Source organism: Carassius gibelio, chromosome B23 (assembly GCF_023724105.1).
Source record: "Carassius gibelio isolate Cgi1373 ecotype wild population from Czech Republic chromosome B23, carGib1.2-hapl.c, whole genome shotgun sequence".
Lineage (NCBI taxonomy): Eukaryota > Metazoa > Chordata > Actinopteri > Cypriniformes > Cyprinidae > Carassius > Carassius gibelio.
In genome coordinates, this window is record NC_068418.1 from 14,268,295 (window position 1) to 14,281,527 (window position 13,233).

Below are 13,233 nucleotides of genomic sequence, written 5' to 3' on the forward strand. Positions count from 1 at the left end.
ATAGCAAAACATTTGTGCACCGGTTTGAGCTTGAATTGCCCCTGGTCTCAATAAATTCACACAGTACTATCCAGCGTCTTTCTGTGAACACAGTAGGTATAACGAACCTGGTTTGTTGTCTTCTGTTTAATCACCACCAGAATTTGCCTGTGCTTAACATTGACTTTTGCGCCACACAGACAGTCACAGATCACCCTGGACTACAGTTCCCACAATGCATCTCACTGATTACATGAACATCTGAGGCCAATTCACATGCTCTACAAAAGGCTCACTCTCTTGCTCATCTGGGCCGAGTGTTCTGTTATGGAGCCAACAGAACAGGAAATGTGTGGATCCAAATGCAAAGTTTTATTAAACCACATGGTAAGACAGGCTAAGATCAGACACCGGCAAACAGGAACAGAGGATACAAGACGAAGAGTGATGCATAGGCAGCCATGGATCTGTGGTCTGAAAACAATATCCAATTGGGTAGTCCAATGGGGTCGTCTGTATACAGGTGATGATCAATCAAAGGGCAGACAATCGCTAATAGGTGCAAGACCAAAGAGGTAAAACTAAGACAGGCAGAAGGTCGAGGCACGGGATGAAATTAGAATGAAAATTAGAATGAAATTAGAATGATTAAACTAAAACATCAATACAATAATGTACGCGGATGATACTGTAATTTATGTGCATGCCAAGACAAAAAATCTGGCTGCCACAAAATTGACTAAAGCCATGGACCAGATCACCAATTGGCTAAATCCCTCATGTCTTCAATTAAATGTAGATAAAACTGCGGGAATGTTTTTTACAAAAAGACAATGTAATAGTATGTCAATCATATCAATTTTGGGTCAAAACATTACTATTGTGCCACAATTTAAATATCTGGGCGTTATTATTGATTCTAATCTCTCTTTTAAAACACATATTAAGAAAGTCGATGGGTTACTTAACGTAATCCCAGGTTCTTTGATAACAGAGTGAGGTGTTTCACTATGGGAATCGCTTTGGGCGTGACCAACTACGGAAGCTCCTATGCCACCACGTCTGTCTTTGACAGACAGGTCGACCTGAGATCAGGCTCCGCCCCCACCTATATTACTCAGGTCGACCCCTACGAAGTCATTAAGAGAGATTTCTTCCCGTTCCTATGCAAGGAGGGAAGTGTTGGTGAAACACCTCACTCTGTTATCAAAGAACCTGGGATTACGTTAAGTAACCCATCGTTCTTTTTCTAACTTCGCTCGGTGTTTCACTATGGGAGATATAGACCACTCCCGGATTGCAACATACGCTATACCAATCATATGGGACTTGACGTGCTGACTCCTAACACTGCATGAGCTAAGGATGGCTCAGACACGTTCAGTCTATAAAATCGCACAAAAGTGTGCGGTGTGGCCCAGCTTGCTGCAGCACAGATCTCCTGGACCGAAACACCTCTGAGTAAGGCCCATGATGTCGCCATGCCCCTAGTTGAGTGGGCCCTTAAGCCCTCGGGAGGTTGGGAACCTCTGCATGCATATGCTAAGGAAATAGCTTCTACAATCCAGTGGGACAGTCGCTGACGTGACAATGGCTTCCCCTTGTGAGGAGTAGCCCATGACACGAACAGTTGGTCATTTTTCCTGAAACCTGCTGTCCTTTCTACGTACACACGAAGTGCTCGTACAGGACACAAGGCATTCAACCTCCCCTCCTCTGGAGAAGAGAACGGAGGAGGGTGAAAAGCTGCAAGATCTGTAGTTTGACATCTATATGACGAATCCACTACTTTAGGTACGAACGCCGGGTTAGGGCGAAAGGAAACCCTTGTAAACCCTGCAGAAAACTGCAGACAAGATGGGCTGACCGACAGTGCCTGTAAGTCACTCACCCTCTTAGCTGACACCAGCGCTAACAGTAGTGCTGTCTTGAGCGAGAGAAACTTTAACCCTATAGCTTCCAATGGCTCAAAAGGGTGTTGAGAAAGGGCCTCTAAGACTGTAGACAAATCCCACAATGGGACCATTCGCCTGGCCCCTGGCCTCTTACGTCGTGCCCCCTTCATAAATCGACTTATTAAAGGGTGCTGACCTGCTGTCTTGTCACCAAAACCCACATGACAAGCAGATATAGCCGCTAAGTATACCTTTATTGTAGAAAAAGCTTTCCCTTTATCTAGCAGATCCTGCAGGAAACATAAAATGTCCCTCACTGAACATTGAAAAGGGACAATATGAATCCGTCCACACCATTCATCAAAGACTCGCCACTTATTACTATACAGTGAACGAGTGGAAGAGGCTCTTGCACTCTGTATAGTGTGTATGACCGATGGGGGCAGACCTGCTGCACTTAAATTCCACCTTTCACGGGCCAGGCCCAGAGAGCTATCCTGTCTGGGTGAGGATGGTAGATTTCCCCCCCCGCTTGTGACAGGAGGTCCCTCCGGGGAGGGAGGGGCCACGGCTGACCCGACAGTAGTTGAACAATCTCGGCCACCCAAGGTCTGGAAGGCCAACGTGGGGCTATCAGTATCAGCGACAATCCCATTTCCCTCACCCTGGCTAGAGTGGGTGAAATCAGGCTCAGAGGGGGAAATGCATACAGCAGGACATTTGGCCATTGGTGGGCTAAAGCATCCACACCCAATGGTGCATTTCCGTCTGCCAGAGAGAAGTACAGAGGACATTGGGCGTTTTCCTGCGAGGCGAAGAGATCTACGACCGCCTGGCCGTATCTCTGCCATATCTGCTTCACCACCTGGGGATGAAGCTTCCACTCTCCGTACAGGGGATTTCCTCTGGACAACAAGTCTGCCCCCCTGTTCAATATCCCTGGAACATGGGTTGCCCTGATGGATAAAAGACTTATGTCGCACCACACAATCAGCTCTTTTGCCAGCTGGTGCAGCTGAAGAGAGCGTGTGCCTCCCTGTCGGTTGATATAAGCAACCACTGTGGAATTGTCTGTTTTCACTAAAACATGCTGACCCCTGATGAAGCTCAGAAAATGTTTCAGCGCTAGAAACACTGCCAACAATTCCAAGTAATTTATGTGTTTGTGAATTAGCTGAGGGGGCCAAACGCCGTTCACAGTTCTGCCCATTAGAGTCGCTCCCCAGCCCTTTAATGATGCGTCCGTCGTCATAGTGACTCTCGACGACACTGCCCCCAGGGGAATCCCCGATCTGAGGGTCGCGGGGCTTTTCCAACGTCTGAGCGCTCTGACGCACGCATACGTCACTCTCACCTGTCGGTTGAGATGACGCCGAGAACACAGACGCAGATGCGCGACCCAGCGCTGAAAGTCTCTCATTATTAGTAGTCCCAGTCGTACTACAGATATCACTGAAGCCATTAAGCCCAGCATTCGCAGGCACAGTCTGAACGGGACAACTTTCCCCGTCTGAAAACGGGAGAGACATTGAGTGAATGACGCGATCCTCCTCTCTGTCAGAGTGACTCGATAAGAGAGGGAGTTTATACTGAGCCCCAGATATTCTGCGTGCTGAGCTGGCTCTAAGCGGCTCTTTTCCATGTTTATTCTGAATCCCAAGCTGTTGAGATGCAATAACACCATATCTGCGTCTTTGATTGCTTGCTCTTTCGACGAGGCGCAAATCAGATAATCGTCTATGTACGACAGTATTCTTATCCCCCTGTTTCTCAATGGGAAAAGTGCTGCTTCCACACATTTGCTGAATACTCTTGGTGCTAGACACAGACCAAAGGGCATTGTCTGAAATTCGTAAGCAGTGCCTCGAAAAGCAAACCTGAGATACTTCCTGTGAGACGGGTAAATATCTATGTGAAAATACGCGTCTGACAGATCGATCGTCACAAACCAGTCGTTCTGGCGGATGGATCGACAAAGTGTCTTGTGTGTCAACATTTTGAATGAATATTTCCGTAGGTGCTTGTTTAACACACGGAGATCTAGAATTGGACGCAGAGATATGCTCCCCTTCTTTGGGATCACAAAGTAACGGGAATAAAAGCCCTGACAGCTCACTTCCTTTGGCACTACTCTGATGGCTCGTTTTTCTAAAAGACAGTCTATCTCGGCCGTCAGGACGCGAGCTGACTCTCCCTCGGCCGCTGAGGCTATTATACCATTGAATCTGGGTGGTTTCATGGCAAATTGAAGCCTGTATCCCCGTGAAATCGTGTTTACAACCCACGGATGAGCTGCGCATGCGCGCCAACTGAGTATGCGAGCCGAGAGAGGTCCCCTGTATACTTCCCCAACGCCGGCGCGTTTTGATGACGTCATTACCGTCTCCGCGCTGACCCCTTCTGGAGGTGCGCGCGCTCCCTCCAGCGGAGAGGCTAGGGATACACATCTCAATGTTTGGATTTTTTTGCAATCTATCGCCCTCGGCTGACTGCCTGGCTGCGATAGTGAAACATTTATTGTGTTTAATGAGTTGGGGGAGCACGTCGCCCTCAGCCTGTGGCCTGGATGCGATAATGCATTTTTTATTAAACATTCCCCTGAACTGATGGGCGTTTGAAAACCCAGTGTAAGTGCTTGGTGACACTTGAGAACGTTTTGAACTTGATTGCTTATAGCTGGAGCCCTTACTGAACTGAGAACAACAGGGCTGGACCCCCTCTTTCTCTTTGCGGGCGGAGAGAGAAGTGACGGGGAACATTCGCGTGTCAGGTCGCACGCTTCTTCTTCCGATCCTCGGGGTGGGGTGGGCGGTTTCTCGCCGCCGCGGCCGCAAATGAATGTTTCCCCCCGGGTCCGGAGCCATCAGATCTCGGACGATAGCCCACTTGCTGTCCGCTGGGAGGCGGTCTCACACTCCTAGCTCCCGTCTGCCTTCCTCTCGCCGCAGCGGCTGCTGCAAAACCTTGCCGTGCTGGCTGAGAGGGTGGTCGCGGTGTTTGCTTGCGCGGTAAACAGAGGTTAAAAGCCTCGTCCTCCTGTTTCCTGAGGGTGCTGGTTTCTCTCATTTTCTCGAGAGCTGGTCCGAAAAGGCCCTTAGTTGGGTCGAACGCAGCGTCCATCACCTCAGCTTTTTGAGCGTCGCCTAAACCAGACAGGTTCAGCCATAACGCTCTCTCACCTGAAACGGCCAAGCCCATAACACGGCCACAGCCCTGAACCGCGCCACGAGAAGAGCGGAGAATTAGGTCGTTTACCACACATATCTCGTCCCAGAGAGCTGGGTTCGGCACTCCTGTATCTAATTGTCGCCCCATCTCCTCCAAAATCTCCGCCTGGTACGCTGACAGTAAAGTCACCGCGTTCAGCGAGCACACTGACTGCGCCGCATACTTGTACATCCTCTGATAGATGGACGCGGTCAGGCGCTCCATCTTGTTCGGCAGCGAAATTTGGGAAGAGGCAGAAATAGATCGACGATATGGATGGAGGTGATAGGCCACTGAAGACTCTATCGCTGGGGGTCCGGCCAGCCCCAGCTCTCCCATTCCTTGGATCTCAAGTTTAGAGCATCCCTTGGTCGGGAGCTTGCTCTTAAAGGGGCTACCCCAATGGCGGGACATCTCCTTCATGCACGCCGGCACGGCGGGTAGGAGTTGTCTCGTTGTGGTTAGAGCAGGCGGTAGCCTTTTCCCGTCATAAAGGTCCCTCTCTGCTCCCTCTGAATCCTGGGCCGCGGGCCACGCTAGGCCCAGTTTTGCCGCGGCTCGCTTGCATACCTCGTGCAGGTTACTGTCTGCCTGCGAGCCAGTGTCAGTCGCGCTAGGAGGTCTAGACTGCTGGACAGGGAAGAGAGAGTTGTCTTCCTCCTCCTCTTCGTCCATGTCCAAGTCGAGGAGGTCAGAGTTAGCATCGCCCTCTGCGTCCTCGTCTCCCGGCTCCTCATCCTCGTGTGCGAGAAGGCCATCGAACAGAGGAGGCATATCCGGGGATTCGGCTTCCATCATCTCAGCCCAGCTCGTCGTAGTAGCTCGCTGATGATCGTTAGCCTTAGTTTTCGCGATGGTTCCAGCCAGACATGGGTCCTGCTGACTAGCCACCGCCACTCTCAGCCTTCTCTCCAAAATTTTAACCGGCAATGACGCACAGTGAACGCACGTTTGTGGGTCCGCAAGCGACGTTTGAGCGTGCTTGGCGCCCATGCACACAATGCACATGGGATGGGGATCCCTGCCCGAGACGGTTGCTCCACATGATGATGGACACGGGCGGGGTGCGGGTTCCTTCTTCGACTCATTCCCTTTGGCGGGGGTAATGACTGTCGACATGACGGCTGGAGAGAGAAAGAGAGATTCGAAGACTCGTCGTAACACGTTAGTCCGATTAATGGTTCACAGGGTAGTTAGCCCTTTTCGCGGCTCGCCCTGACGCGTAAAGCCTATGGTGGCTTGACACCACTGAAAATCCTATCGTCGTGATAACACGCGATAATCTGAACAGAATAGCTCGCCTTGACGCGGACACTATTCGGTGTGACACTCAACACAGTACCAATCCAATCCACTGATGTCGCGTTCGGTAGCGTACTCCAATGACGGCCCGCCAGTTGAACAGTTAAGCGAAATCAGCGAAAAGTTCGGACTTGCTGAGAGAGCTTGTAGTCCCTCACGGGAAGAAAGCGAGAATGACTTCGTAGGGGTCGACCTGAGTAATATAGGTGGGGGCGGAGCCTGATCTCAGGTCGACCTGTCTGTCAAAGACAGACGTGGTGGCATAGGAGCTTCCGTAGTTGGTCACGCCCAAAGCGATTCCCATAGTGAAACACCGAGCGAAGTTAGAAAAAGAACTGCAATAGGGTCAAGTTTAGTTTAGCTAATTTTAGATATATTAGAAGTGCCCTTACTTTTAATGCTGCTAAATTATTTATGGATGCAATGATTATGTCACATCTAACATATTGTTTGACAAGCTGGGGACAAACTAACAGCTCATCACTTAAGCCACTAGCAACTATTTATAAAAAAACTCTTAAAATCTTGGACCAGAAGCCTAACAGTTTACACCATTGTATAATTCTTAAAAACTATAAACTGCTGAGCTGGGAAAATGTAATCAAATACAAAAATATTTGTCTGGTTCACAAAATTTTACATAATACCGCTCCGCCTCCTTTCAATTCATTCATAATCCAACGTAATAACAGCAGTCATAATACCAGAAGCACCACACGTGGCGACCTAGTAATCCCACTAAGAAAAAGTGCATTTGGTCAATTATCATTTTCTTTTACTGCAATACATAACTGGAACTCATTGCCCATTACAATTAAAAACATACATATGTATTCGACTTTTACTGCACATCTTAAAAATTGGCTAACCGACAATTACACCTGCACACATTAATATGCTAGATGTGATGTGCGCACTAGATGTGACATGATCATGCTTCTGCCACTTGATCTCTGCTGACTGTCTCAATGCTATGTCTTATATGTGCTTCAATGTGGCCTTTGCATGATTATCTTTGGTGTCAATTTTCTCTAGTTTATTGCTTGACCTGCTTTTATGTCTTTGTAATTTGTGCCTGCTTGTCTGTTTCAATTTTGTACCACCTTGTTTGTTTGTCTAAGCTCTTGCTTAAGCCTTGTATTAATTGCAATGTATTTATTGATGTATGCCAATTAATAACTGGCTGGGGACTGCAGCTGGAAATTAGCCGTAGAGGCTAAAGCTGCTCTTTTGATTAAAAGAGGTTGTCCACATTACTATAAACCAATAAAGTAAAGTAAAGTAAAGTAAAGCTTAGACAAGAGATAACTAGAATAGTAGAACTAAGACAGGATCTAGAATGATAGAACCAAAGGTAAGAAACCGAATGAAACTCAAAAAGGTAAATGGCTCTGCAAAGTAGCTAACTCTTTCAAGCATTAAACGCTAACAACACTTGGCCCAGATGAGCAAGAGATCGAGCCTTTTGTAGAGCATGTGAATTGGCCTCAGATGTGCATGTAATCAGTGAGGTGCATTGTGGGAACTGTAGTCCAGGGTGATCTGTGACTGTGGTGCAAGAGTCAATGTAAAGCACAGGCAAATTCTGGTGGTGATCAAACGGAAGACTACAAACCAGGTTCATTACAGTAGGCCTACTTCAGAATCCTCTCTGTAAAATATAGCTGTTTATGTATTTTTGAGTGGTATTGCTAACAATTAGCATGTCTATCTTGGTGTTTTGACTTAACTTTTGTACTGGAATTCGGTCAACTCTGGTGTGACTCCATTCCCAGCTCCAACACCAGATTGAGGTAAATGGAAAGCAGTATTAGCGAGTCGGTTATTTACCCACAGTATTGGTGCGTTCAAGTCATCTCGTGTGTGTGTGTATATATTGTATTGAGTTGAATGCACATGAACGCCATCACAATATCGTAAATACCAGTGGGGAGCTCGGGATTTTCTTTAAGCCCTGATTTGGGGGCGTGTCAGTGATTAACGTAGCGGAATCCACAATTTTAGAGGTATTTAGTTGTGATATTGTCAGGCTTTTCTATTTACAGCGCAGTAAGCTAATCGACGATGCATAATATGATGGCATTATAATATAACAATGCAACTTGTAATAAAGTTGGCTGTGGCTTATTAAATTAATTTAAAACATTAAAAAACGAAGTAGACCCCTTAATCGCCTACGTCACTGTGGCGTCACCATTCTAGCTGGAGGCAAAACCTAAGGCAGAATTCATTGCTAGTGTGCTAAAAGTTTGAGGTTTTGACTTTAAAATGTCGTCTTGTTAGATTTTTGGCTGCCAGAAGAGAAGGAACAGCACTTTTGTTTCAAAACTAGTGTATTACCGGATCCTGGCAGACATTCCTTCACAGAAATCAAGAAGACCATTGTGGTTGAATGCAATACGGCGTACAGACTGGACGGAGATGACCATAAATAATGCTCGTGTTTGCAGTGCACACTTCATATCAGGTTAAATAATCTATGCATATGAACTGGTCTGTTGGTTTTATCTAGTAAATCCGCAAGTTTCAGTTTTATAGGTGAAAAGTCGCCAACCTTCAGTGCATTAGCTAGTTTAAATGTTAAACAAACATACAGCGATAGATGTGTGCCATCCTTTGAATGGTCTCTTAAAATAATACACATTGCTAATCATAGTTAGCCCAGAGATAGGTTATATTAGAAAATAAGCCTTGACAAAATTCCCCATACCACCCAAAAGTAATTAATATGGCCGTATGGCATACGGGTCAGGTAGCCTGCTTCCATCCGTGAGAGTTAATAAAAAATTACGAAAAAAGCTGTCACGGTCCCGCAGAGCTAGTGACTGTACATATTCGGACAGTTCCGAACCTCCTTCTGCAACCATATTTAATAAATCTCTCCTAAAACGTGCTAGCTTACGCTTGTCAACATTCCGTCCGGGCCTCTTTTTGCCTCCAGCTAAGCCCCGCCCACCCAGAGACGTTGGAATGTTTACAAACTTTTAAGGGGTCTATACTTAACGCACATTTCTTTGTTCTTCATTATCTAGAACAAGAGTTTAAGAACATTTATTGTATTAATTAAGAGGAAGTACTCCACCATCTTGATCCGACGAAAGTGACTTGAACACACGTCGTCGTATGCACGACTTCCCACCTCGTGCATACGAACTTCCCAGGAACGCAGCATATTTCTGGATTGTGAAGCTGTGGGTGTACATATGACAAAATATTTTTCTAATTTTTAATCCAAAAATGCCTTCATTGTGAGAAGCTGAATGTTGAAAGTTAAATTATGGCACTTTTCTAACTGACATACCAAAGTTGGGAGGAGGAAGTTGTTCAATTTACTGCACTAACCGTGGGAGCCGGTGAACTCACATGACCTCAGTAAATCTGTGGTTTGTTAGTTAGAAGAATTTCTTTCAAAACAACAGCTTTGGCACATTAAATGTGGTCTTACTGGGAGTCCAATGACACTTTTGCTTTCAATGTTCAACAGCCAATAAATGTCTGACATCACCAATCAAAATGATATGAAGATTTCTCACAAATAAAGTCAAGCATCTAAACTGAGGCATTTTGTCTGTTGAATGCACACATAATAGGCTACTTTTCTCTCTCACACTTCCTGTCCTGACAAACCATTGGGTGGTTCTGGGCTCTTTGCGCTTGGCAGGAATGAACTGCTGACTTGACTGTTAACTTGTTAACTTCAGTCCCTAAAAAAGCTTCTGCCTGGCAATGTCTGTTACTTCTCTGTGTGAATGTGGCGACTGGTACAACAAAGAGTGAAGGCAGGCCTGATCATAGCTTTATTCCAGAGTTATATTGATTGTGAAACAGTGTATATATATATATATATATATATATATATATATATATATATATACACACACACACAGATGCTGGTCATATAATTAGAATATCATCAAAAATTCCATTCAAAAATTGAAACTTGTATATTGTATACATTCATTACAAATGTTTATTTCTTTAATTTTGATGATTATAACTGACAACTAACCAAAATCCCAAATTCTTTGCTTTGGCACTGTGTGCAGGTGCCAAGTCATGTTGGAAAAGGAAATCTGCATCTCTGTAAAGTTGGTCAGCAGCAGGAAGCATGAAGTGCTCTAAAACTTCCTGGTATACTGTTGCATTGACCTTGGACCTTAGAAAACACAGTGGACCAGCACCAGCTGATGACATGGCACCCAAAACCATCACTGACTGTGGAAACTTTACACTGGACCTCAAGCAGCGTGGACTGTGTGCCTCTCCTCTCTTCCTGATTTCCAAAGAAAATGCTAAATTTACTTTAATCAGAGAACATAACTTTGGACCACTCAGCAGCACTCAAGTCCTTTATGAAGTGAGACGCTTCTGACGCTGTCTGTTGTTCAAGAGTGGCTTGACACAAGGAATGTGACAGCTGAAACCCATGTCTTGCATACGTCTGTGCGTAGTGGTTCTTGAAGCATATACACATACAAACACACACACATATATCTATCTATCTATCTATCTATCTATATCTATATATATATAGCCAATTTCCACAATTTTATATAAGGAATTCTGAGATAGACTGAGTAAGAGAAAGTAAGGGTAACTTAAATGGAAAAGGACATGCTCCTAAAAATTTAGCTTTGAAATAATTTAAACAATCAATTAAAACTTACAGTAAATAAATCCTAAAACATCATAATTCTGTTAGAAATGGAAAAAAATTTATATGAGCATCATGCACCTATTTTTTTTTTAGGTAATTGTGCAATCATTGCTTTAAAGGGGAAAAGAGGAGTACCAAGAATATTGCTGGGAATCGAAAATCAATTCAAACTGCAGAATCAGATTTTTTTTAATCCCACCTACAGTATCAATTCCTGTGTGTGCTTGATTATTTTTTTTATTTTTTTTAGGTGGCAAAAGGGTGCATGTTTTTAAAAATGTATTTGTCCAGTAATGAAACGAAAAAGTAAATCTTGAGTGAGTCATTGAATCATTTCATTCATAAATTTAATTCCATTCTAATATTTTTTTTCTTCAGAATTGTGAAAGAACCACAACCTCCATTAACAAAAATAAATAAATAAATAAATACAATTCTCAGTCTATCTAAAAATATGCAGATCTTTTTGCAAACATAGAGTCCGGTTTTTATGTAGATGGCTGATTTTTGTTTATGGCAATCAGTAGCAATTAAATGTTTTGCAAAAAGAGACACATAATAAATATTTAAAATAAATAAATCTTAATTTCTACAACTTAAAAAATTTTTTTTTTTAACCACATAAGAATTGAACCTGGTAATTGATAAGAATTGGAATCGATAAGCAGAATCAGAATTGATAAGAATCGGAATCGTTAAGCAGAATCGGAATCGAAAAATCTTTAAGATACCCAACCCTAAGCAAGTAATGAGAATTGGCAAAAAGAAATAAAAAATAAAAATAAATCAAAGCAGACCGGTGAAGATTAATATAAAGCAAAACTTTATACTTCTAAATATATCTTTAGATTACTTGTTTCTTTACGTCATTCTTTACTAAAACAAACTCTTTCGTGGAATTAAACTTAACTCTAACCACCCAAACACCAGGACATCATTTAGCGCACCGATATCTGAACTCCTTCTGTGCATCTGAGTGAACAGAGAGCAACAGGTTTGCGCATGCATTAATCTAGACTGATGAGGTTTCACAAGGCTTTGGTTTCATTAGAATGTAATGCTCATGCTCATTAAAGCCTAAGTAGCTTAGTTCAAAAACTTAATAAAGGATATCACAAACTGTAGCCTAAGTATCTAGCTAGCAAAATGAAAATGACAACTATAATAATAATAATAATAATAATAATAATAGTTATTATTATTATTATTATTATCATTATTATAAAATAAAGAAAAAACACAAGCAAAATAACCACAAAAAAGACTTACCTTAATTTGGGCTGTAATATTTCCACACTCCTGCGACCGTTTGCCTTCAGTGTTTGTTATTTGGGCTTTGAAGCATAAAGGATATATAAACGTGACTTGGTCTTCTAGGTTTAACTGTCTTAACTAACTCCCGCGGGTCATCAAGGCTGTTTCTGTCAGTGAGGCGGAGAGCTGGACTGGTTTTCACGCGGAGGAATTGGGCGCACACAGGCGCGTTGGTTTGGGTGGGTTGAACAGTGCAACAACTTCAGCCAACCGGCCGCTCTCATACAGTGATGCGCACTCGCCAGTGTGCAGGCTACTTATTGCACAACACATTAAACGATTTGTGACAGAGTTGAAGTTCCATGATTTAATGATTTTCAACACGCGTTCAACTGCAATCAAGCAAATGAAGCGGTTTCTCCAAAAGTGGATTTTAAATTCATGCACTGATGCCCTGACAAAAATGTCACCATCGTAACCGTACATTTTCTGTCAAAATACCATTTGCTAGTTACTATAACCACTTTATATTAATTTTAATTTATTTGTCCTTTTCAGAAATTTTCTTTTTCTATTTAACTTCCAAATGGGAAAAGTTCAGCTTGGAGTGAGATTTATTTTTTATTTTTATTTGTTATTTATTTTAAAGCACCACTTTAAACTTAGGGTTAAATTTAGTTTTTGCTTGCATTCATTATGTATAACCTACTTATATAGGTATAATTTAAAAAAGATGCATTGACTTTTTACATTAAACATTTAAAAATCTAGTGTTTAATCATGTCTAAATATGTCTTCAAATGATAAACTTAAAAATAAGTATGCAGGTATTACCTTTAATATACCTAGATACAATTTAGTAAAAAGCCATACAGGTACCTATAGTGGGTTAACCATGGTATTACAAATGAAAAACCACAAAATTACTCTAATTTGCCT

The 13,233-nt window shown here is 43.3% G+C and overlaps 2 protein-coding genes across 2 annotated transcripts in view; both read right to left on the reverse strand.

Moving 5' to 3' along the window:
• The window catches only part of LOC128011741 (biglycan), a 29,871-nt gene extending 17,288 nt beyond the window's left edge, over positions 1-12,583 (reverse strand). Inside the window, exon 1 of the mRNA XM_052594442.1 lies at positions 12,310-12,583. The gene's annotated coding sequence lies outside the window, so the exon portion shown is untranslated. The remainder of the gene's footprint in view (positions 1-12,309) is intronic.
• Positions 984-4,633, reverse strand: LOC128011656 (uncharacterized). The gene has a single exon (XM_052594303.1). It carries the CDS (start codon positions 4,631-4,633, stop codon positions 1,298-1,300), a length of 3,336 nt encoding a protein of 1,111 aa, XP_052450263.1. The 3' UTR covers positions 984-1,297.
• Positions 12,584-13,233: the final 650 nt, after the last annotated feature.